Raw genomic sequence first — 27,236 nt, 5'->3', positions numbered from 1 at the left:
AATGCCTTCTCTGAATACTACCTAGAACTGATTGTATGGAAACCCAGTCATGGTGGAAATATATGGGATCTAATGGCAACAGATAGATCTGACCTCTTTAAGGATGTCCACATCAATGGAACAACAATTACCAAAGTACAAAGGACAGGTAAAACAAGCAGGAAGATATATTTGTACAGCAAACTAGATAAAAAGACAGTAGTGTCATATTTCAAAGAGGTGAAACTTTCAGCACAGGGCAGGCACTTGTAGAGGACCTATGGCCCCTGTGTAAAGGGTCATGCACTAATTAGGTATGTACCCAGTAGAACAGTTCATAATTGGAGGGATCCTCCATCATATACAGTCACTGTAAAGAAACTTCTAAAAAAAGAAAGAAAAAGACTACTGCATGGTAGGTATAAAACAAAACATAGAGCTGCAGATAGTGACACTGAATGAAATGTGTTTGGCTACCAAGAAAGCAATGCATGAAGCATTCGATGACTACCGTAGCAGAATGTTGTCAAATGATCTTTCATAAAACCCAAAGAAATTCTGGTCATATGTAGAGGCTATTAACAGCACCAAAGTTAGTGTCCAGGCTCTTATGAACGATAGAGGAATTGATATGAGTTAAATGAATGTTAATGTCAATGGTACTTACTGGCAGATTAAAACTGTGTGTCGGACCAAGACTCAAACTCAGGACCTTTGCCTTCCGCGGGCAAGTGCTCTGCCATCTGAGCTACCCAAGCATGACTCACGACCCATCCTCACAGCTTCAATTCTACCAGTACCTCGTCTCCTACCTTCCAAACAGGAGAGCTTGTATGAAGTTTGGAAGGTAGGAGACGAGGTACTGATAGAATTGAAGCTTTGAGGACGGGTCATGAGTCATGCTTGGGTAGCTCAGATGGCAGAGCACTTGCCCGCAAAAGGCAAAGGACCCGAGTTGGACTCTCAGTCCGGCACACAGTTTTAATCTGTCAGGAAGTTTCATATCAGCGCACATTCCACGCAGAGTGAAAATTTCACTCAGTGTCAATGGTGTTGACAAACAGCTGAAATCATTAAAATTGAACAAAGCTCCAGGGCTCGATGGAATCCCTATCAGATTCTATGTTGAATTTGTGGCAGAGTTGACCTTTCTTCTAAATGTAATCTATCACAGATCCCGTAACAAAAAACTGTACTCAGTAGTTGAAATAAAGAAAACATCACAGCTGTCTTCAAGAAAGGTAATAGAAGTGATCCACAAAATTATCATCCAATATCCTTGACATTGATTTGTTGCAGAATCCTAGAACATATTCTGAGCTCAAGCATAGAGGTATCTCAAAGGGAATGACCTCGTCCATGACAGCCAGCATGGATTCTGAAAATGTTGATAATGTGGAATCCGATTTACACTTTTCTCAAGTGACATACTGAAGGCTTTGGATCAAGGCACTCAGATAGATGCAGTATTCCTTGAGTTCTTAAAAGCATTTTAATCAGTACCACATCTACGCTTATTGTCAAAAGTACGATCATCTGGGGTATCAAGTGAAATTTGTGACTGGGCTGAGGATTTTTTGGTTGGGAGGACGCAGCATGCTGCCTTGGATGGAAAGTCATTAAAGTGGTAGAAGTAACTTTGGGTGTGCCCCAGGAAAGTGTGTTGTGACACTTGCTGTTCATGTTGTATGTTAAGACCTTGTGGTCAATGTTAATAGTAACCCCACACTCTTTGCAGGTGACTCAGTTACAAGTAATGAAATACTGTCTGAAAGAAACTCTATAAATATTGTAATATCTTGATAAGATTTCAAAGTGGTGCAAAGAATAACAACTTGATTTCAATGTTCAGAAATGTAAAATTGTGCACTTCACAAAAAAAAATCATCCTATGACTATAGTATCAATGAGTCACAGTGGCAATTGTCCATCTCATACAAACACATGGGTATAGCTGTTGTGATATGAACTGGAGTGATCACACATGCTCAGTCATGGGTAAAGCAGGAGGTAGACTTCGATTTATTGGTAGGATAGTGGAGAAAGGCAATCAGTCTACAAAGGAGATTGCTTTCAAATGACTCATGTTACCCATTCAAGAATATTGCTCAAATGTGTGGGTCTAGTTCCAAATAGAGCAAACATGGAATATTGAACATATACAGAGAAGGGCAGCACAGTTTTTCCCCTTCTTTCTTTTCCCCAAGGGAGAGTCTCACAGAGACACTGAAGAAACCAAACTGGCAGACAGACTCTTAAAGATAGACGAAAACTATCCCGAGAAAGACTACTTACAAAAAACTGGCTTTAAATGATGACTCTACGAATATGCTGCAACCCCCTACACATCACTTATAAAGGGAACATGAATAAAATATTAGATTAATTACAGCATGCACAAAGGCATTTAAACAATCATTCTTCCTGTGCTCCAAACGTGAATGGAATCGGAAGATACCCGAATGACTGGTACAGTGGGACATACCCTCTGCCATGTACTTCACAGTGGTTTGCAGAGTATAGATGTAGATGTAAAATCACTATAAAATGTACTTTAAAATACTAAGAACTTACTCAAAAGTGTAAAAGCTTGTATTTAACCTTTAAAATTAATGAATACAATAATAAAATCAAAACAATATGCAAGGTAATAAAGAGTGAGATTGGTGCAGACTGTTTCAGTCGGACCCAAGACATTGTTCTGAACATCGAAGGTTAAGCCAAGAGATTGTGGCAAAAATTTTTTGTAAGCACTTTCTAAATGTTGCTGAGAAAACAGAAAATGATGGCTCTTTTTAAAAGGTCACTCAAATATTGAAACAACAACTCTCTAGTTCTATAAGGTAAAAAAGAATTTGACTTGGTACCAAACTTATGCTTATTATCAAAAGTATGATCATGTAGGGTATCAAGCAAAATATATGGATGGATTGAGGATTTCATGGTAGAGAGGACACAGTGTGTTATCTTGGATGGAGGGTCATTGACAAAGACCACACAATATTAATAGCAACCTCATCCATTTTACAGATGATGCACCTGCTAATAATGAGTTATTGTCTTAAAAAAGCTCAAGTATTCAGTTGGGTCTTGATAAGATTTCAAAGCAGTGCAAAGACTGGTGACTTCATAAATGTAAAATAGTGCACTTCACAAATCAAAAAAAACATAGTATCAATGATATACCTGGGTGTAATAGTTTGTAGGGATATGAAATGGAATGATCAGATAGGCCCAGGTAGAGGGAGTGGCAGACTTTGGTTCATTGGTAGAATACAAGAAAATGCAATCTGACTGCAAAGGTGATAGCACACTCGTTCAACCCACCATAAGATTTGCTGAAGTGTGTGGTACCCATACCAAATAGAACTAAGAGGGGATACTGAATGCATACAGAGAAGAGTGGCACAAGTTTGTTCGGGCCATGGGAGAGTGTCACAGAGATGCAAAAAACACTGAAATGGCAGACACTCGAAGATAGATGAACATTTATGGCTTCTTACAAAGTTCAACAGCCAACTTTAAATGAGGAATATACCACAACCACCTTTGTATCACTCCCCCCAAGGATCACAAGGACAAGTCAGGACAAGACCTGATTAATTGTAATTGGGCAACTTATGTTCATTCAAACAGAGGTTTTCTCTAAAGTTCTTAGTTATATTTAGGGGATGAATCTTGTGGTCGATAGAAGGATCCAATGATAAATTTATGCCTACCTCTGATACTGAGTCTTGCCCAAAATATTTCACATGCAGCCTCAATTTCTGTCTCATTAGATTTGAGTTTCTGGTCTTACATGACAAATATATCACATCTGTTTCTCATTAGTCTATACTCTCAATATATACTTAAATTTTCCCCAAAAATAACTGCTGACAATTTTGGGTCTTAACCAGCTTCTTGAAGCTAGTATTATGTAAGCTACACTGCATTTTAGGAGCAACTCAAATTCTGTGACTTTGTTGCAAATGCTTCGGCAGTTGACCACAAGGATTTTAATACATGTCCTGTGTGGGATATTTGTTTGGGTCTTACATCTAGAACTCTTACAGCTATCACTATCAGTATGCAGCGAACACACAGTCAGCTATCTCTGTAGTGCACACCTGACCCATTTAACAGGACCCTACAGTTCTCAACCCTGTGGCACAAGTCTGGGAAGTTGCAGCCAGCTTGTCACAGAACCTTCACTGCCTCTAGTTCAAGGCTTCCACTCAACTCAGAATTAGGGGATGATTAACAGTTCTGGGGACATATTTGCACCTTTGAAACTATGTGAGCAAGACTGGTATTCTTAACCTTCTCTGCCAGTCATTATAATGATCCAAGTATGTCCTCGGAGCCCAGATGACAGGCATTGTCTATTCCAACCTGTGCCACAATCTTCAATTGGTTACATCCTGTTCCATCAGTAGATGCCAGTATAGGTTCTTCAAGATGCTGAATGAGTTCCTCAGGAATTTGCCTTTCCCCTAAGGGGTACCATTATTTGCCACATTGCAGAACTGCTGATGATTCATAGAATGTAGATGTATAAGTCCATGATCTTTTAAATAAGATTTCATGTGTTTTGATCAGAAATACTAACAAGAGTTCTGTTAATCCATGGAATTGTTCAGTTTGCTGTGTGTTGCTTTGTTAGTATACTGCTGGCCATCAAATCTGCAACACCCTTAAAGTGCCATGCAAAAAAAGCATTCTGACATGAAGTGCAGTAGATGCGTGGATATGCAAATGATCAACAGAATAGGTAGGAATAATGCTGTCTACATTCTGTATAACAGGAAGTATTACACAGTGGGTTTCTCATTCAGAAGTTACATTTAAATATTGTTCAGTTATGTGAAATAGTGTTATTCCATGTGTAAGAACGAGCAACAGCTACCAACACATTTTGGAATTCAATAGCAGCAAGATCACGGCCTATTGACAGGGCAAATTATTTTTTCCACAATATTGTTGCTTGCATTGGTCAAGATCCCAAGATTGTCATGCAAATGTGAGATCAATGGCTTCAGAAAGGCCATACTCAACACCATGTATGATCTCAACGAGTCCACACAATTAGTGATGGAGAGGGCAGACATATTGTTGGCACAGCCACGCAGGCTCTTACAGTCACATTGCTTACCTTTAAGCTGGTAATGGGCTTGTCTACAGTAATACAAGTATCCACACAGACTGTGCAACAATGTCTGGAGCACTACAAACTGTCAGCATGTTGACCATTGTTCTGGCTTCCCTTGATGAAGCAGCACAGAGAGGCATGTCGACAGTGGTGCCTACAATGACAACAATGAGCATGAATCATGATTCTGCATTCAGTAGACAATGGATGTAGTGATTTGTGGATGCTCTGGGGAAACCAGATATGCTTCCAAGCCCAGCACCTGATTCGATACAATGGGGTGCCATTGTGTACCTAACATGATCATCTCTGTTTCTCATAGCCAGTAATTTGGACATTAACCATTACATTGCTGACATGTTATGCCTGGTGGCTCTACCCATCATTAAGGTCTCTGTGACATTGTCCTTCAACAAGATAACACAGGATCATATGTTGCCTGCACTGCCCTGATTTACCTTTATACAAAGATGTCTGATTGTAGTCCCAGCCAGCACTTTCTCCAGATTTCTCACTTACTGAAGAAAAATCTGGTTATGGGTTGCTGGGAGACTGACCATCCACTACAATTGAGGTACTCTGCCACAGAGTTGAAGCAGCATGGAATGATAGATCTGTATCTATCTGTTAGTTAAATTCAGTGGCTGATTTTGTGAAGAGTCATGTTGCTGCCAGAGGGGCCCTTTTTATGCGCTAAATTTAGCATCGAGTATACCCACAATAAGTAAAATTTCAATATGTGCTATCCTTCCAGATGTTGCAATTCTAATGGCCAACAGCATAGTTGTTTCATATTTAACTATATTAACTCTGTGGCTCTCTCTTTTGGAAGTAATTATCCTTAAAATGACTTAATGAAAGCAATGGAGATCCTTGGGATAAGATGGATATTGGTTTGATCATACTCGACACTGCTGATTATTAACAATACAAGTAGCCTCTTATAGGAGGCATTCAGATGCAGACTACGCTGCATATCATGCCCTCAAGTGAGGGGTGATGCATCAGTCACACCCATGTGTGCATGTTCCTGCCTCCTGAGCAGTCATCCAAGGCCTTTTGCCTAAACTGAAGCCATGTGATTTGCATCATACCTGATATTTCTTCATTGATTTGATAGGACTGTCACAACTAGTCCTTTGCTCTAGCTCTATTATAACTGCAACTTACAACTGTCTTAATTCTTCTAGTGCAACTTTGAACTATGTCTTCGATGTTTAATGTCTTCTCTACTGTCATGTGGTCACTGTTGTCTTGGACTTCTCTTTGACTTTTTCTCTGACCCTGTTATAACTCTTTTAAACTCCAGAACTGCTACACCATATTCCTATGAATGACTTGTGTAGTTAACAAATTGTGTGCTCTCTTCATGAATAGACAAATTAACCACATTACATGAGCCTTTTTTTTTTGTTCAGTACATAAAAAACAAAGTAAGTTCCTATAGCATGAATGGCTACAAGACCCCAAAGGCCAGGTTCAGCTGCCTAAGTAGATAGGCTTTTCCCCCATCGTCCACACCCACGGGCACCTTTGTGTCACAAAGGATGAGAGTTGCATGTGTTAACTGTAGATGGCTGAAATGGCATGTGTGTTGTGTTGTGTTCATGTTGGAGATTATGAGAGAAGGGAGAAGGTCGAATCTGGTGTGGGCACACAGCCTACTTCTTTTGAAGTGCACCAAGGAGGCCAAATAGCTTAACATTCCCATCTGACGAATGGATCACCATCATCAGTTGCGCATGCTCTCACTTCATGAGACACTGTGGAGAGAACCTGAACTGAATCGAGGACATTGGTGCAAAGACTGGTAATCAGGGACTTTACTCCACCGCCTCTCCTGTCCCCTCTGCCAAAAGGGCAAAGGGAAAATTGTGAACAGCACGCAGTTTACAATCACCCATCCAAGTACTGGGTCGTCCGCAACAGTGCTTAATCTCGGTGATCTGATGAAACTAGTGTATCCATTTTGACATGGCCATTGATGGTTCAATATATAGGAGAATAGTAATGTTTCAAAGGTTCATTTTCCATCTTTCACAACATGTGCCTGTTGTTGCAATAACCAGTCCTTGAAAGTTGGAACATCTCCAGACAGGATGGCAATCCACGAAATAATAACTGTTGTGCCCGAGCAGCTATTTCCTCTCACAAATTGACAGTGATCCCCTTACCCTGTTGAAGATGAACGTCTCCCCCTTCCCTTTTTTTGCTCCCTCCCCCCTCCCCCTTTCACTGTATTAATAACTTTGGGTTGTGAGTATCATTAATTGGTGAGAAGAGTTAGGAATATACATCACACTTCTGGAGAGCTATGTATCACCACAAACTGTCAAATCAATAAGTAGTTTCCAAATTAACTGCCTTTTTTCCAGTATTGTATAGTCACAGTGATAATCACTGACCAGCATCATTTTCATGTAGCTTTAACACAACATTCCTTGCACTGTTCCTGTGTGACAGTAATTTATGATATTGTTACTGCAATATGAGGGAACTGTATTTAGTGTTGTGTTTTGATATCCAAATGAGACCTACTTTCCAAAAACAAGGATTTTCTTCATTTAAGAAATGTGAGGATCAATGTTGCAAGAAATAACTACATTAAAAAAACATGCAAGTGATAAAAATACTGAGGAAAGGATGGGGCAGCCTGAGTGCTTAACAGAAAAATCCATTTACCAAAGCCTGTTGCTTTGATCTGATGCTAAAGAAGCTGACATGTCTTTCTCTTGTGTACTACAAGCAATCAAATTTTATACGTAAATAGAAACAATGAGACCTGTGCAAAGAAAAGAGGTATATATTACAGAAATACTTCATTTGCCAAATGGGTGAATTCCATAAAGACTTGTCTGGTGAAATGAATTAAAATTTATTTCTGTAGTGAAATGTAGAGGATGTAGTGTAAATGAATAAAACTTCTATCATTGTCATCATTTTTGCTGTTTTAAAATAATGAGCTTTGTCAGAATAACTACAAATCATATCTTAGATCAAAATCTTGTCCACGACAAAGATAATGTATATATTGGTTTGGTGCATAAGTTTATAGCATATTTGTAGCTCAGTAAACACAACAGATACTCACAACACATAACAAAAGTCATCAGTAACATATTCTCCCTCACCATTTACAACAGTCTGGGGTAACTTTTTGATTCTGCGACTGTAGAAATCACATAGCTATGAGGCGAAGAACTCATCGAGACATGTTCAGAGCACATTTTCATCAAGAAAGGAAGTTCCTCAAATGTTGTTTGACAGAGAGCAGAAAATGTGAAAATCTGAGGGCGCAAGATCAGCTGAATAAAGTGGTTGCAGAATGACTTCCCAGCTCAACTTCTTATAGTGTTTCTTGTTAGTCTAGCAGAAAGTGGGTGGGTGTTATCATGGAGCAGCATCACTTCACGTAGTCATCCTGGATATTGTTCTTGGATTGCATCCACAATACATCTTAGTTGTTGACAATAAATGTCAGCACTGATGGTTACATCTCAGGGAAGCAATTCACAGTACACCCATCATCACTGTTTCACCGGACACATAACGTTATCTTCATGGATGTGCACAGGGCTTTGTATGGGGAGTTGCTGCTTTGTTTGGGCTCAACCATCCCTTTCTTTTCCTTATCTTAGCATAAAGACACCATTTCTTGTCACCAGTAATGTTACAGTGTAAGAATGGTCAGTGTTGTTTGTTTACCAATTGATGATGAGTAAGCGGAGATGCACATATGGCCACCTGCTGATTTTTGTGATTGTGGCTTAGCGTATATGGTACCCCATAATCCCGATTTTTGAACCATCCTCATGGCATGCAGATCATCACATTTGCCACTTAAAGAGTACAATGATGTGGATCATTGTGGATTGATGCATTTAAATGATCTTCATCAAAGCCCAAAGGTCTTCCTCAATGTGGAGAGTCACTAATGTCAAAATAATTCTCCTTAAAACATGCCTGTCCAGTGGCATTATCCCAATACATGGTGCAAATGTTTCTGGCTGCCTTTACTGCTGTCACCACTCTGTTGAAGTTGAACAGGAGAATATCAGAAATGTTCCAATTTCTCCACTTGTCACTCCATTTTCTAGTGTCCACACCTCTACTCACTATCTCCAAATGACAAAATGACAATATGTGGACTCAAATAGCAATGGTGAACGAAAAATAAAAAATGGCAGTCAGTAAATAAACCCACAGCAACCGGAATACCAGCAAAAATGCTGCAAAAATTATGCAACAACCTAATATGTAGATAATAAGAGTGAATAGAATTGTTTTACATCCACCTGTTAGTTTATTTTTTAAATTTATGTTTCCATGCGCACTGGAATAGTGTATCTCACTCTTGTGCTGTTACAAAGTCTTTCTTTTTGAGCTAAATTTCCATGTGTTCCTAGGTGTAGGTTATTTCCATATTATATCTATGTACAATAATTTCATTCTGTCTGAACATCTTTCTTTGCCTCAAAAAATGATTAGTTTTTCTCGCTTCAGTGTTTTATTTATTTGTGAATACAGGGACATGGTAAAAGCAGCTCATCTGCAGCCTGTGAAGAAGAGCGAGGTCCAACACAATCCTGACAAAGCTAGGAAAAGAGTTTGGAATACTGTTGCTCCAAAACAAAAGGAAATTTCCCAGGAAAATCACTGTCAGCATGAACTGTATAGATTGGCCAAAGTATGTATTGTACTACATTCACTACATTCATTCATGCTAGAGTGTGAGGCAGTTAAAAATTAAACAATTGCTTGGGTACCATTTGAATACCTCGACTCATAAATAAGAACAAATATTTATTTACTTCCACTTTTCTTCGCACAGTCGTCTGGCACAATCATTCCCACAACACTTGCACAGTTTTGCCAGGAATGGAGAAGACTCCCCAAGACGGAACACCTCAGCTTTCTTAAGACATTAGGATCATTATCATTGGCCAAGGTGTTACAGTCAGAGCTGCCAGCTGTTGAATTTGGAGAAATTATTATGGCACTTTCAGAGTACAGTACTGAAGATGCCCCATTTGTTGTCAGTCTGCTGAAAGTATTTGCATCTGCTAAACGGTATGGTGTCATGTTCTGCATTTTCTGTTACATATCTTATGATCATTGATCGACATATTTAGTCTGTATTGAAATGCCCAATTTGTTGTTAGTCTGCCAAAATATTTGCATCAACTAAACAGTATGATGTCATGTTCTTGTTAGATAAATTATAATTATCCATCCATATATTTGGTCAGTGGTGACAGCTTGGTAATGTCTCATGCACCAAAGATTACATCAAGAGAAATACACAAGGGACTTAAATATATTCATCCACCAAGTCAAAAAACTACACCATTAATATTGAACCTGATGGTAAGCCACTGCTGTTGATAAAGAGCTTCAAAACACTGCTTTAGTATACAAAAATTTCCCATTAATCTCCAGTCTCTTTTCAGTTAGTCGACAATAGGTAGAATCAGAGCCATGCAAGAGGTTTGCATTCAGTAATGTGCATGGTCCTGCAGTTTCAGTGTAAAGATATACGGCAATATAAGCCCATTGTTTAGCTATTGACTCATAGTGTCCCATTGAGTAAAAGCTGATTAAATGTTGTTTCAAGTTTCTGATCTCATAGACTGAGGGACACTAACTTGGCTTAATTGACTTGATAAAAACAACTAGAGGCTTGATAAAAGAATCTTTATGGATTTCAGCTGCATTTATCAATAGAGTGTGCAAAAACCTAAATTAGACTGGCCACACAAGATTTTTATCCTTGTTGGTCCAATATGAGACCTGAATTCAACCAACAGCTGTACTTCACTTGATCTCTCTAGTCTATAGTTTCATTCTTTTGTGTTACCATTTACATTCAAATATAAGAATTTAACTTACTTACTAAAATGCTGATTGGCAAAGCGCTATTGAACAGAAAGCATGTCACAGAATTTATAAATTAGCTAACAATACCTGACTTCTTTACTTAAACATCATCTATACATGTTTTTCGAAGAGCATTGCAAAAATAGGTAATGATAATTATTCCACAGCTTCTTTACAAACAATTTTGGTTGGAGTGTTATATGGTACACAGATGAATAAAATTTGAGCAACACTGATGCAAGAGAGAGTATTATAGAGCTGACTGCATGAAAAATGCTGATATATACATCCACACCTACAATGTATAAAGCTGTCCCTGCACTTTATTAACTGCCATGGAAAAAAGACTTTTGTATTATATTTTATGCATTTAAAATGGAACAGATGAGATGGCAGAATCTGTAAACTGAAGGTTTGACCACCTTCACTATGTACTGTTAATTACCTCTGCATCTTTTATGTTCCACTCTGAATCCAGTGACTTTATATAATCTTAGATGGTTCATATTATGCAGCATAATAATTATCATTCTGACATTGAAGTTTATTTTACAGCATGTAAGCATAATAATTTAAAATTTCAACTTGGTAATTGACCATCAAAAACCTCTAATAACTGATACACATTCAGAAGAGCACAATTTCTAAACATCTATTTTTTAATAATCAAGTTCACTAGACATAGCTAAGCAACAGCCCCCAAATAATGTAGTAAAATCTCTTCACATACCAGTATGCATTCACAAGCCTTGTCAGTTATTTATGGTAATAAATAACCTTCCAGCAAATACTCGCCAGTCTGGCAAGCTATCAAAACTTCGTATGAATGAAAGTGCTTATTCCTTTTTGACAATTAGTGCATGCAAGTGAGCAAGTAACGGTATACTTCAAGGTATACAGCCAAGTTGTTGTTTTCATTTTATGCATAAAATGGTATCAGTAGCTCTGCTGAACAACCAAAAGCACATCATTAATCTACCAGGCCAAGAAAGCCTGAGACATCATGTGACTGGGCAAAGGTTGTGTTGTAAATAATGATAAGTGTTTGCATGTATAGAAACATAGAGTGACTTACTTGCACCTTAATGTGTAGAGTACACGTATGTATCTTAAATAATCAGCATCAGTAATCTTCAGTTATGCATCATTCGCCTCTGTCTTAAAAACAGATACAGTTCCAGAATGAACTTCTCACTCTGCAGCGAAGTGTGCACTGATGTGAAACATGGAAGGTAAAGGTCCAGTTCTAATTTCCAGGAAGTTTCAGATACAGTTTCATTTGCTGTTCTTTGAATAAGCTAATTATTTTATTTCAGTTGTATCAAATTGAAATTAGCATAACTCTTGGTCCACTGCATGGTGACACTCAAACAACTTCAGCAAAAGCTCTGCCAAATTCATTGGGTGATTATTATGGTAATGGCTGCTTATGTATTTATTAGCATTTCAGTAAATGCTTAACAATAATGCAAATTCTTGGACAGAAAAATTTGTAAAACAAGGGAAAGGCAACGACTTACCTATAGAGAATGGGTGTGTAGCTTGTGTAGCAAGGTCCATGTGTGGTGTGAGAGCTGAGCTTGTTGGGTATTGGCATGGCTGGCCCAGGAGGTGTCGGTATCACCACAGTTCCTTATAGACAGAGGATAGGAGACTGCAATTGTCATTGGGAAGAGGTAGCCACAGTAGAGAGGGCAGCTGGGATCAGCCTGTGAAAGCAGAACCAGCCAGCATGTTGGAGCTCAAGCTCACAGCTGAGAGTGAGGAAGTGCTAGCTGATATTTGGTTTCCATTATGACAGGTGAAAAGCAGCTTGTAGCTACTTGTCATGCAAACCATTGAGCCTGTGCTGGAGCCAGTATAATTAATCAATCAATGGTTTATATTGGTGAAACATGGAGAGGCCACTGTTAGACCCAGGATTTGTCATGCACTGCTTTATTTCAGAATGAATTTTCACTTTGGAGTAGTGTGTGCACTGATTTAAACTTCCTGGCAGATTAAAACTGTGTGCCAGATTGTGACTCAAGCCTAGGACCTTTGCCTTTCGGTGGCAAGTGCTCTGTTGCCTGAACTATCCAAGTACAATTCATCACTCGCTCTCACAGAATTACTACAGTGAGTACATCATCTCCTACCTTCCAAACTTCACAGAAGTTCTCCTACATACCTTGTAGAGATATTTTGGAGACATGGCTTAGCCACAGCCAGAGGTATTGTTTCTAGAATGAATTTCCACATTCTATTTAATTGCCTGTGTCAATCTTCCTGTTATATATGCTTACATTGCTATCATGTGCCCAACTGCTGATTTTCTTTGTGATACAGTTTATAGGTTGCTAGGTTGCCGTACTTCCTTGACAGTATTGTCACTAAGTAGGAAATAAGATAGTTTTAAGAATCTACATTTAAGACTCAAATCATTAATATAAGGTAAGCACAGAAGGGGTCCTTTAACCAGACCCTGGAGTGTACAATATATGTTGATCACAAAATCGAAAGTGCAAGCAATATATGCAATGTGACAAATGTGGGTGAAAGAACATCAGAAATTGGCCAGGTGGAGTATGGAAACTAACAGATACATCTGCAGGACCACACACATGAGTTAACAGCACTGAAAATCGCCACTGTTTATGCTTCCCAAATAAAAGAAGCGAAACGCCTACGGCAGCAAACAAACTGCCTTTATTTAGTTGCATAGATGGTACATATCTCCATGAATGCATACAATATTTGTTGTTCCCTCACTTCATAATATTTATGTGTCTGCTTTTGACTTCTGATCGGTATACACCACCGTTATCAGCGTTCCTGATCATTGAACTAAGGAAAGAACTGATCTATGTACTTGTGCTATAATATTTAGTCTTAATAAGAAAGCTTTTCTGATAACCAATGTAAAAGCTTTTGAAAAATCTGAAGTTATCACTGTCATTAATTGTTTATTGTCCGCAATAAAGGCATTCAAAAATTTTCAGCATTGATTGTCCCCTTCTAAATCCATGCTGTGATCCAGGTAGTATGTCATTCTTCTCTAATAAGTATATCTGTCTTTTACACATAACTTACTCAATAATTTTGAAAATAGGCCTCCTGGAGAAAATACAAGTTGTTCAATACTTATTTGTGTCACCTTTTACACATGTTTCAATCACTGGAATGATTTCTATGTTTTTGAAAACTCAGAAAAAGTGAAAGTTTGTAGAGAAGATTTACATAATTGTGTTTATGTGTTGTTATGTTCTGGATAAACTTTTTTAAAATTTTCACAGGAATGCCATCAGTACTTTTGACTATGAGCTTTTAGCCCTGCGTTACTTTTATAACCTCAGCTCTTGTAACACCACATTAACATTGTCCTGGAACATGATTCTGTTTTAAATTTGATAGCTGCAGGTTTCATTTTATAGTTCTGTGGCACAAATTTTCTATAATGCCAGTGAAAAAGTTATTAATATGCTTTGCAGCACATTATTGTTCTCTTGTATTGCAACATTTGCACAAGTGTTACTTTTCACAATTGCCTTTTCTATAACATTCAACAGAGCTTCTTTTGTTGAGGCTATAAATGCAATCACTGATGTTCATTCCTTTAGCAGGTCTTATTACTTTATTTACCAAGTCATGTGAACAGGGTGAAGACAAATTGTAAAACAAGTGTTAACGTAGTATATTGCTAATTTGGAGTATTTCATCATATTCTCTCCATATTTGGAGTGATTATACATTAATGAATGAGACTCGTCATAGATTGTGTGAGTTGCAGTAGACTATACCAGTAAACCCAGCGTCCTTAAAGAATCAAACTCCTATGTATAAAGCAGTTTCAAACATCTGAATACAGATGACTTAACATGTTAAACATGTGACTTTAAGCATGTAAGCGAGAAAAAATTTTGGAAATGTTTGAAATTATTCGTAAAGTTTGTTGGAAGTCACTAAGTGCTCTCATTATGGAACACTGGATGAAGACAGTCCAGGTGATTTGCACTCGATTTTAAGTAAAAGCTAGTTTTTCACACATCTCGATGTTTGATGTCACTTGTCCTGAACTATGTGATGTACAATGATGCCTGCAAACCTTATTGTGATTAGAGTCAGTTGTAATGAGTAATAAATTAGAACATCATGCCTTATACTGAAGTCTGACTGCACAAACAACGAAAACGTAGTAAGCGATAAATGTTTTTCCTTTCACCATTTTGTGGGGGGTTGCCAGTGAGAAAAAGTTTTGTAAAGGTTTGAAATTATGTGTGAAGTTTTTTGGAGGTCTCTAAAGGCTTCCATTCTCAGTTATGCTGCCTCAAGGTAAACACAGTTTCTAATTTAATATTTATCTTATTGTGTTAAACTTTTAACATAAGACTGTACCTCATAATGAGTAGATTATTACAGCATTCTAAATTTGGTCAATAACTATGCGAAACATTGAAAAGCAAATTGTTGTTGTCCCTGGAAGCTGTTAGACAGGCTGCCTGCGACTGGTACCTGTTTCCAGGATAGCAAGCTAGTAACATAGCAAGGACAGAAGCCCCACATTAACATTTTGCTTCCCTGGAGTATACCAAGTTGTTGCTATGTTGTTTCTGTTATTTGGATTTGGTTTGTGAAGTGCAGTGGATTATAAATTCATTAAGAAGCTATTTAGAAAATATATTAATACAAATAAAAGAAAATATTAAAACCTGAAAATTTTATAATAAAGGCAGCAAAAGTATTTAGTGGCACCACTTGACATTATTTTGGAAACTGAATAGCTGATGCACCATTACTATCAAAAGTAGTGGCGCCACTATTCAAATGGCACTGACCCTCAGGCACACCCTCTGATGGGATAATGTCAGAGTCTAGCACATAAGTCAGTACAGAGCCTGTATGAAGCCCTCTTCCCTTTCTGTGTTGATGCGAGTAGTGGAATATACATGGCGAGCACAATTGCTTTGGCTAAGGTGTTATTCTGGTGGACTCTATCTGTAATATACGGAGCTCTTACATAGCTTGGACTGGATTTGCATGGGAATATGGACTTACAATAGCTTGCACTGTTCCTGGTAGCATCAGGCATATACATACATCAAAAAAAGGTTTGCATCACCCCAGTCACCAGAACTCTTGAAGATATGTGGATATTGTATCACAGACACAGTCCCTTTGACTGTTCAGAGATGTCACTAAACCCGCTGTAAACAACCATGCGTGAGCAGTACCTATTAGACGGAGGGGGTTCGACAGCCGATCAGTTCCAGTCATTCCACCAGGAAGGAGGTACACGGCTCGTCTTGTCTGTAGTTCAACCATGACTAGATGGTAAATACTGTGGTTCAATTGCATCTGCATTGTTTCTTTGTGCCAAGAAGTCTGGTGCAAATTAGGAGCTGACACAATATGAACAACTCTGCCCTAAAAGGACCATTCCCAGGTATTAGGCAGATTACGTAAATTTAAGGGACACCAGTAAGAAATCCGTGGCAGACGAAGCTTTGGACATGACGGAGTACGACATTTTTGTACTTAAGTATTGGAAGCTGCGTTTTATTTTAATTTTACGACCGGATGTCCTTCCTGTCACTGCGGTCTTCATTGTAAACTAGAAGAGGGAAGACATGTGCTCCTTCTGTCTGAGATTTGCGTAAACACCGTTCTGCCTCTGCTCATATGTGAATAGTATGTTCTGGGGTAGAAATTAGAAACCAGCCCAGCAAGGGAAGTGTCCAGGCATCTCCGAGTAAACCAAGGCAATGGACATGGAGGAGATACAGAGGGACAAGAACTGTCGATGCCATGCCTCACTCAGACTGCCCAAGCGCTACTACTGCAGAGGGTGACTGCTACCTACGAATTATGGCTTGAAGGAACCCCAACAGCAACGCCACCATGTTCAATAATGCTTTTCGTCCAGCTACAGGACATCATGTTACGACTCAAACTGTGCGCAATAGGCTGCATGATGCGCAGCTTCACCCCTGACGTCCGCGGCAAGGTCAATCTTTGCAGCCACAACACCATGCAGTGTGGTACAGATGGGTTCAACAACATGCCGAATGGACCGCTCAGGATTGGCATTACGTTCTCTTCACTGATGAGTGTCGCATATGCCTTGAACCAGACAATCACCGGAGACATGTTTGGAGGCAACCCGGTTAGGCTGAATGCTTTAGACATACTGTCCACCAAGTGCAGCAAGATGGAGGTTCTCTGCTGTTTTGGGGTGGCATTATGTACGCCACTGGAGGTCATGGAAGGCACCGTAACAGCTGTATGATACGTGAATGCCATCCTCTGACTAACAGTGCAACCATGTCGACAGCATACTGGCAAGGCGTGCATCTTCATGGGCAACAATTTGCGGCCCCATCGTGCACGTCTTGTGAATGACTTCCCTCAAGATAACGACATTGCTCGACTAGAGTGGCCAGCATGTTCTCCAGACATGAACTCTATCAAACATGTGTGGCATAGATTGAAAAGGGCTGTTTATGGATGATGTGACCCACCAACCCCTCTGAGGGATCTACGCCGAATCACTGTTGAGGAGTGGAACAATGTGGATCAACAGTGCCTTGATGAACTTGTGGATAGTATGCCACGATGAATACAGGCACTGCTAGTGGGTATTAGAGGTACCGGTGTCTACAGCAATCTGGACCACCACCTCTGAAGGTCTTGCTGTATGGTGATACAACATGCAATGTATGGCTTTCATGAACAATAAAAAGGGCAGAAGTGATGTTTATGTTGATCTGTATTCCAATTTTCTGTACAGGTTCCAAAACTCTCAGAACCGAGATGACGCAAAACTTTTTTTGATGTGTGTATATCTCTTGTGAATAAACTCCATAAGTAACGTGTGTAGATCTCTGTTCTACAAAAAAGTTCGTACAGAGATAAAAATATACCAATTATAAGAGTTTTTCTATTACAAACAGACTGAACAAAACAAACTAAGAATGTCTTTCCACAGGTTGTTACAAGATATACAAAAAATTTAAGACACTTGATGCTATTTGTTTCACTGCCCAAAGAAGACATCAAGCCCACAGCTACATCAAGGCCTGCTCAGTGATGTGCATAGTGAACATATTTTTCCAAAATGTGGCCTACAGATGTTTCTCCTCCACATGCCTCAGATGCTGGTGGGTCTTATCACCACAAAAGAAATACATATAGATATTTGTACTTCACAAGCGTCAAATTGAAAAGGAATACATTCTTCAAAGGATAGTGCAAAATCCTGAGGCAAGTTAGAAGTACTACATTTTATCTCTGAGGTTGAAATGGCTTATGGTATGACCATGTAGTTATCTTTACCAACCACAGATTGTTATAATCCCTCACTTCCAGCCACTCCTCTTCCCAAAGATTCAAGGCCTGTAGCTTAACAGTAAGGTCACTGCATGCTGCCTTCAGCTGCAGGAGACTGTTGTGTGTGTGTGTGGGGGGGGGGGGGGGGGGGGGGGTATAATTGTCTGTTTTAGATGAAGACCTTGTTGGCCAAAAGCTCACTTTCTGCCAGACTTTTTGTTATGCCTACCTGCGACTCAGAAACTCTGCTATATGGTGAGTAGCAGCTATCCTTTTCATAATATTCCATCCTGGATTTTCCATTTTTTTTTTATTTAAATCCAGCCCACTTCAAATATTTAGTTTTCTCTTTTAACAGGGATGTATATTGAGTGCTTGTATTCTTGTATTCAATATTTCTATTTATATTGTTGAGTTTGTTATGTGAGATTGGGGGAACAATAAATTTATAGCACAGAAAGAAAGGTTTGACCAATAGTACACATCCTGAGACATCAAGGAATTGTCAGTTTGGTAATATGGAGGAAGTGTGTAAGGGGGGGGGGAGTTGTAATAAGAGCCCAATATTTGACTGCAATAATGAGGTGCTTGTGGCTGTAGGTCACTGCAGTTATGCAGAGATAAAGAATCTTACACATGAGAGACTAGCAAGAGAGCTGCATAAAACCAGTTTTTGGACTGAAAAATCACAACAACAAAAACACAATTAAAAAAATAAGTTCCAAGTAGCTTCTGTGAATTACATACCATTTTTTAACAGATATCTACTTGCTGTTAATTGCTACAGTTCTTAAAGGAAAGATCTTACCCTTGCTGTGTAACAGATCTGGAAATTAAAAGAAAATCAGAAAACTTAATTTAAAGTTATCTGGTCACTGTTCTCTAAAACATTGCTCCAGCCGTAATGCAGCCCCACTCTGAATGCTGTTCTCGGGTATGGCTTGAGTTGGTTGCTGATCAATTGCAGCTGCAACTCACCCTGACTTCTGTTAATGTGATTGAAAGTTGCTGCAAATAGATTTATCAGGAGAGATACCAAGAGACATGTAACAGATATACCGAAGATATCTCAAGTACTGTCCTCTCCTGCAGATACTGTCTCCTCTATAGCAAGTACAGGATCAATCACTTGTCATCCATCATGAGTTGCATGTCAGTGGTAATTCTAGGGGCTCTATACTCTGTGGAGACAGGAACAAGAGAGAAGTCGAAGTACTGTATAGCAGGGCTACTTTGCTGCTATAGGAGGCTCCAGCTTAACCTTTGAAGAAAGATTCAGTCCTGCCTAGCACCTGTTCTAAGAAACATTTAAGAACAGTTTTGATTTTGTCCAACATTTGACAGTAGCTCATATTTTAGAGTTATTCTGCCACATGCTGTTTTGATATTTTGAGCTAACCAAATTTGCACTACTGTGTGTTTGAAATAATTTTTATTAAGAAAAAGTGATCTCACAAAAGTGTAATCAGCACAATATTTATCACTGTAGAATCGAAAGCAGCTACAAAGGTTTTTTCTGGAAAAACTGGGACAACTATGCATCACTGACAAAGAGCATCAAAGTAGCTCCACAGTATTTTCAGTACTTTGTTTTAGACCTGAGTCAGCTTGGCATGAATCTTATTATCTTGCCAATGAATTCTACCAAAAGCTGTTGTAGTATGGTACAAGCGTAAATGAAAGTTATGACCTTGCCAATATGCAAATTACAGCACTGAAGATTTGTAAGAATGCCTCGAGTCCATAATAAATGGAACATTTGCTTGAAATGTCACAAAATGCTTCTAAATCAGTGGCAGGTAGTAGTAAGCAACATAAGAAGAGAAAAATCCGGACAGTGTTTGATTATTCTAGTGATGAAGAGTTATTAGAAAGAAAAATTCTTGTGAAAGTTCAGGCAAAGATTGGGAATTGTACAAGAGAAATCAAATGGAAGTGTTAGTAGCATCTACAGAGAATGAAAAGCCCCTATCAAAAGTCACAGGAAGAACTGGAACCAATCAACAAGCAGATTGATGTTTGTAGTTATACATGATAAAAATAAACATTAGCCTGCTGTTGTTGAAGGTTTTAATAAAATGGTGCAGCTGTAAATAGCATGATGCCATCTCTTGATATGTGGAAATAGCGTGTAAATAAAGATTTAATTTTTCACAAATGGGGGGCTGCAGTTGAAGGTATAGCCCCTCAAAAAGTTTAAGCAAAAGAGGCATTTTTTCAGTGTCAGAGCTGGTTCATGGTGATGAATTTGTGCAAAATATTTTCCTGGTGTAATCACTGACATTTTGATGCACAACATACCTAATGAAACTTTGGCCTTTTCTCTTATAACAAAACAAGACAAAATTTTCTTCCTTTTGTTACTTTTTTTACGCCTAATGGCAAAAAGTTGCACTAACCAGAATTTTTATTATTTTTGTCCGTTTAATACCAAAAAGTACATAAATGTTGGTTTGCTATGGTCCTAGATGGTAATACTATAAATTTTGAAAAGGGTAACATTACCCCAAGCTATTATCCTGTCATAAAATATTGTTTATATTAAGTGAAGCAATTTTTATGATTTTTGTCCCTTTAATACCAAAAAGTACATAAATATTGGTTTACTATGGTCATATATGGTAACACTATAAATTTTAAAAGGGGTGGCACTGCCCCAAGCTATTGTCCTGTCTTAAAATAACGTTTTTATTAAGTGAAGCAATTTCTATTATTACACCCTATTATTTGTTTCATAGAATTTAAAGCTCATGGCCCAGACTTCAATATCCTAAAGTAGTGTGACACAAATCTAAAAAAATAAAAAAAATAAATCTTCAAAAAGTAGATTTCTGAGCACTGGTAGTTGATTTGTAGTGTTAGAATCTTGTAATCATGAAATCACTGGTTCAGGTCTCACTAAAACAAATTTGCTCCAAGGACTACTTTGCTCCAATTTTTAAAAATTATAAAATTTCAAACATATATCTTTGATGTCAAAAGTCATTTTACAAAACTACTATGCACTGCATCATTTTGTTTGAAAAATTGTCCAGAATTGGAGTGGAGTAACTCTGATTTACAGTCTGCTGTGTCCCATGTGAAAAGCAGATAAAAATAAAAGGGTCGAGGTCTCTTATTCACTGGCAGTTCAAACTTATGGCAAATAATCATACCCTGTGGAAAATGGCAGCAAGGCATAAAGGAAGATCACCTTGTGTGATCACAATGGAACACATTGGACTTGGCCCTATTTGGTTTGCTTCATAGAATTTAAGGCTCATGACTCATACTACAGTATCCTACAGTAGTGTGACACAAATTTAAAACTAAAAAGAAAAAAAAATCATCTTAAAAAAATAGAAGATTTCTGAGCACTGGTACCTGAGTATGTAGCATTTGAATCATAAAATGACTGGTTCAGATTTCACTAAGAATTTCAGCTTTATGCTTCGCCTGGGCCCATCAAAACTGACAATGGACTGTTGATGACTGGAAACATGTTGTCTGGTTGGATGAGTCTCGTTTCAAATTGTATTGAGCAGATAGACATATACGGGTATGGAGACAACCTCATAAATCCATGGACCCTGCATGTCAGCAGGGGACCGTTTAAACTGTTGAAAGCTCTGTAATGGTGTGGGACATGTGCAGTTGGAGTGATCTGGGACCACTGATTTGTTTAGATATGACTCTGACAGGTGACACATACATAAGCATCTTGTCTGGTCACCTGCATCCACCATGTCCATTGTGCATTCCAATAGACTTGAGCAATTTTAGCGGGACAATGTGACACCCCATACATCCAGAATTGCTACAGAGTGGCTCCAGGAACACTCTTCTAAGTTTAAACACTTCCGCTGGCACCAAACTAACGAGACATGAACATTATTGAGCATATATGGGATGCCTTGCAACATGCTATCCAGAAAAGATCTCCACCCCTCTTGTACTCATGGATTTACGGACAGCGCTGCAGGTTTCATGGTGTCATTTCCTTTCAGCACTACTTCAGACATTAGTTGAGTCTATGCCACATCGTACTGTGGCATTTCTGCATACTCACAGAGGACCTGCATGATATTAGGCAGGTGTACCAGTTTCTTTGGCTCTTCAGTGTAAATTGTAGTGGTTAACTGCTGAAGCATTCACAACAAAGTGCCAGTGTTTGCAGCTCTCTTATAGTGCAGTGAAGCTCACATAACACTCAGTACAAAAAGCTGGTTAAAACTCAAAATACATGAAAATGAATTTTTTTAGATAAATCTAACTGTATATCAAAAGGATAGGCTAATGGGAAATGGTGGTGGTGTATTTGTCACTGTGGACAACCAACTCAAAGCTGCATACAACAGAATTTGGGCAAGACTCAGTATTGAGGGTCGACATAAACTTGCAATTGGATTTGTCGATCAGCCACCAGACTCACTTCCAGGTGTAACAGAGAACTTTACAGGAAACATCAGTTCACTGGGTATGTCCCACATTTGTGATCATTGGAGGTTCCTCAGTTGTGATCATTGGAGGAGACTTGAATCATTCAACAGCTGACTGGGATAATTAGAGTTTTGTAAGTGGTGGGTGTAACAATGCACCCTGTGTAACAATAAATAATGCATTCTGTACAAATTACCTAGAACAGATAGTTTGGGAGCTCACTTTAGCCACATGAAGGTTGTACTAGCAGTCATTACCAGAATTCAAATGGCACCTAAAACAAGTAGAAAGATTTACATGTTCAACAAACAAGATAAATCGGTAGTGGTTTCATATATCAGTAAGGAAAGTGAAACAGTCAGTTCCAGTCAGGAACATGTAAAGGAATTGTTGAGCAAGCACTGGATACATATATGTGTAGTAGAACAGTTCACAGGGGAAGGGACCCTCAATGATGTACAGTCTTAGTGAAGAAATTACTAAAGAAACAGAAAATACTGTATAACAGATATAAAACAAAGCATAGCACTATACATAGAGAAATGCTAAATGAAACACATTTTTCTATCAGGAAGGTGATGTGTGAATTCTGTAACATCTACCATAGCAGAATCTTAACAAAAGACCTCTTACAAAATCCAGAGAAATTCTAGTCATATTTAAAGACTCACAATGGCACCAAAGTTTGTGTCCAGACACTCACAAATGATATGGGACCTGAAATGGTGAGTAACAAAATAAAAGCAGAAATGCTCAACTCTGTTATCAAATGTTCCTTTCCAATGGAAATTTTGGATGTTCTGCTCCAGTTTAATGCTCCCATCACTGCAAAGATGAGTATTGAGAAACAACTGAAATTGCTAAAATTGAACCAATTGCCTGGGCTTGATGGAATCACTGTCAGATTCCATATAGAATTTGTGACTGAGTTAGTGCCTCTTTCAACAATAACATAATGTATATCCCTTGAACAAAAAGAAACTGTGCTAAGTATTTGGGAGAAAGAGCAAGTCATATGCCTACAAGATAGGTGGCTGAGGTGGTACCCAAATCTACTGTCCAATATCATTCACATCCATGTGATGTAAAATCTTAGACTATGATCGGAACTCAAACATAGTGAGGTATCTCAAACAGAATGACCTCCTTCATGTCACCTAGCATGGATTCCGAGCACATCAGTCATTTGAAACTCAGCTCTCACCTTTCTCACATGACCCAATACTACACTCATACGAGATGTGAAACAAGATTTGTGACTTAAGATTTCTTGGAAGGGAGGACATAGCATCTTACCTTGGATGGAGAATCATCAACAAATCTATAAGTAATTTCAGGTGTGTCCCAGAGAAGTCTGTTGGGGCCATTGCTGTTCACACTGGATATTAATGACCAGCAGAAAATATTAATAGTAGCCTCAATTATTTGTAATGAAGTACTGCCTGAAAAAATGCTGCACAAATGTTCTATAGCAGCAATGGCCAGCACCAGTCACTTCTGCCATACCCACACTGATCACAGTAAATAGCTGGTGCAGCATTTCACGATACTGCTGGTCTGAGAACATTGGTATGACCAACCAGTTGGCAATCAGTAGACTCGTACACTTTTGTGACAGCAGAGCTACTTGATTCCTGGGACATCTGCATGTCGGCATGACAAACTATGGAGCATTTTAAGTACTGGCTACCCAACCAGCAAAAGACATCAAACTGGCAACCAGTGTGGAATGGGCAATCACCATGTGACCCAGAGAAGCACTGGCACTCTACTGCCTTTTGATGGCACAGTCACTAACTTCTGTTATTGTATGGGACCATCCACCATACAGTCCAGAATCAGCTCCAATGGCAGAGGGTCAAACTAGAACTCTTCCAGTCACTGATCTACTTAGCAACTGCTGTCACTAGGCAGCACCAGTCAGACATCAGGGGCTGGAGTTCACTACCTGGATGACACCGCCCTTTTTACAACCTGCTGCTGGGCCAGCCAGCAACGTAACACAGTCACCGCTAGGCCGTAAGGCAGGACTGCTTGGCCAACACTGATTCAGCTGTGTTGAGTCTCTCTCTAGAGAGCACACTCTGCTCCAAGCTTTGAGCAAGATCCTGATTGAGTGCAACCACCAAGAACTGTGGGTTCTGTGCCCACCTCCTGCCTGCTGGACTTGGGCACTGGTTCACCAATATATGTAGAACTGGAGAAATAAATCAGGTTGTTCCAACCTGACTTTAACTGGATTTTCTCTTGCTCCAACTAGAAAACCTGCTTGCCTGGGGTGAGAGTTCTTACCAGCCTGCCCTGACAAGTGTACTCCTGATCCAGCCACCCTCCAGATGGGTCAACACAATCCAGTACTGTCAACACCATAACAAATCAATCAGAACTTTCTAACATTTCAAAGTGGTGCAAAGTGTTAAACGTTCAGAAATGCAAATTTGTGCTCTTCCTGAAACAAAACAAAAATTAGTAATCCATGAATACAATATAATGAATCACAGTCAGAGTCATTCAACTCGTACAAGTACCTGGGTAGAACAGTATGTAGGAACATAAAATGAAATGATTAAATATGCTTAGTCATTGCTTACAAAACAGCTACCTATCCTAAAATACTGCTCAAGTGGGAGATACACATACCAAATAGAACTGTCAGGGGATATTGAATATATACAAAGCAGGCCAGAGTGTATGGTTACAGGTTTCTTTGACCCATAGGAGAGCATCACAATGTAATGGTATGTGTTGCTATATGGCAAATGTGTAATTTGGATTGGCCAGTGAGGGGTCACTTGCACTTTGCAGCTGTACCTTAGTGGGTGCAGTGGACTCCAAATGGTCGAGCACTAAAGAAGAATGAATGTTGTTTTATAGACTCTTTTCCATGCTATCATGAATTAAGTATAAACTTATGGTTTTGGTCAAGCACTGAAGCATCATGTATGAACATGTTTGTAAAGCTTTGTTAATATCAGCTGTGAACTGAGAACGTATGTAATATAGAAAAATTATGGAAACCATGTTTTGTTATTTCATAGTGAGTTATTTAGATGTAGAAGCTCTCTTATAACCCTCAACCCTCTGCAATTGGAAAAGAAATCAGTGGTCAAATATGTGACACTACACAGCAGGACCACAAGATCAAGAGAGAATAAGACGGTGATGGGGAAATTTGGAAAGGAAGGTAACTGTTATTACAGGGAATGAATAAAGACTTGGCATTTCATAATATATTGATCACTTAAAATCAGCCCACAGTGAGAAAAACATCTCAACAGAGGTGATACTGTAAATCTTGAGCTGGCAGACACTTGAAGATATGTTCCAACTATCTTGTGAAAGCCTATAATGAAAGTTTCAAGAACCAGCATTAAGTGAAGGATCTCAGAATAACTTCAACTCCCGATGTATTGCTTTTTTAGAGACCACGAAGACAAGATTAGGCTAATTGTACACTGAGGCATTTGTGCAATCATTCTTCTCATGCTCCATAACTGAATGGAACACGAAGCACCTGTAATGATAGGTACAGTAAGAAGTACCCTCTGTCATGTAATTCAGTCATTTGCAGAGTATAGATATATTTTTAGCTGTTTCTCCACAAGATCTTGATTTGTACAAATCTTGAATTGCATTGTAGCAAATGCGTAATTCAACATTGGTGTGATCAGTCATATGGAATGCTGGTGAACCGGAATCAGGTGGGAACTTGTATGCCTGTCACACGATGAGGTACTGCCATCTAATTGTTATTGGCTGACCACAGGATTGGTTGCTACACACACAAAAATATTCAGGAAAATTTAGGAATACAGAAATACATGTCACTTACAAATGAAATAAGTAGGAAGTGCAGGGAAGCTAAGGCAAAACAACTGCATGAAAAATTTGAAGAAAACAAAACAGAAATGATTGTCAGAAGGATTGACTCAGCATATAGGAAAGTCAAAACAACCTTAAGTGAAATTAAAAGCATGGGTGGTAACATTAAGAGTGCAATGGGATTCCACTGTTAAATGCAGAGGGTAGAATGGATAGGTGGATAGAGTACATTGAGGGCCTCTATGAGGGGAAGACTTGTCTGATGACATGATAGAAGAAGAAATAGGAGTCCGTACAGAAGAGAGCTTTGTAAGACTTAAGATTGAATAAGACAGAAGGGATAGATAACATTCCATCAGAATTTCTAAAATCATTAGGGTAAGTAGTAACAAAATGACTATTCACATTTGTGTGTAGAGTGTAAGAGTCTAGTGATACACCATCTGACACTTCGAAAAACATTATCCACACAATCCTGAAGACTGCAAGAGCTGACAAGTGTGAGAATTGTTGCACAATTAGCTTAACAGCTCATGCGTCCAAGTTACTGACAAGAATAATATTCAGAAGAATGGCAAAGAAAATTGAAGATGTATTATATGACAATCAGTTTGGCTTTAGGAAAGGTAAAGGCACCAGAGAGGCAATTCTGACATTGTGGTCGATAACTGAAGCATGACTAAAGAAAAATCACGACACATTC

General features: G+C 38.8%; 1 protein-coding gene across 1 annotated transcript in view; it reads left to right on the top strand.

The window, feature by feature from the left end:
- LOC126195649 (coiled-coil domain-containing protein 103) overlaps nucleotides 1–27,236 on the top strand; it is a 63,027-nt gene that overhangs the window by 1,932 nt on the left and 33,859 nt on the right. The window contains exons 2-3 of the mRNA XM_049934274.1: nucleotides 9,638–9,797; nucleotides 9,942–10,180. Coding sequence (XP_049790231.1) covers nucleotides 9,638–9,797; nucleotides 9,942–10,180 — 399 coding nt within the window. The remainder of the gene's footprint in view (nucleotides 1–9,637; nucleotides 9,798–9,941; nucleotides 10,181–27,236) is intronic.

Source organism: Schistocerca nitens, chromosome 7, assembly GCF_023898315.1.
Source record: "Schistocerca nitens isolate TAMUIC-IGC-003100 chromosome 7, iqSchNite1.1, whole genome shotgun sequence".
NCBI classification, from domain to species: Eukaryota; Metazoa; Arthropoda; class Insecta; order Orthoptera; family Acrididae; genus Schistocerca; species Schistocerca nitens.
This window is presented reverse-complemented; position numbering and strand designations above follow the sequence as displayed.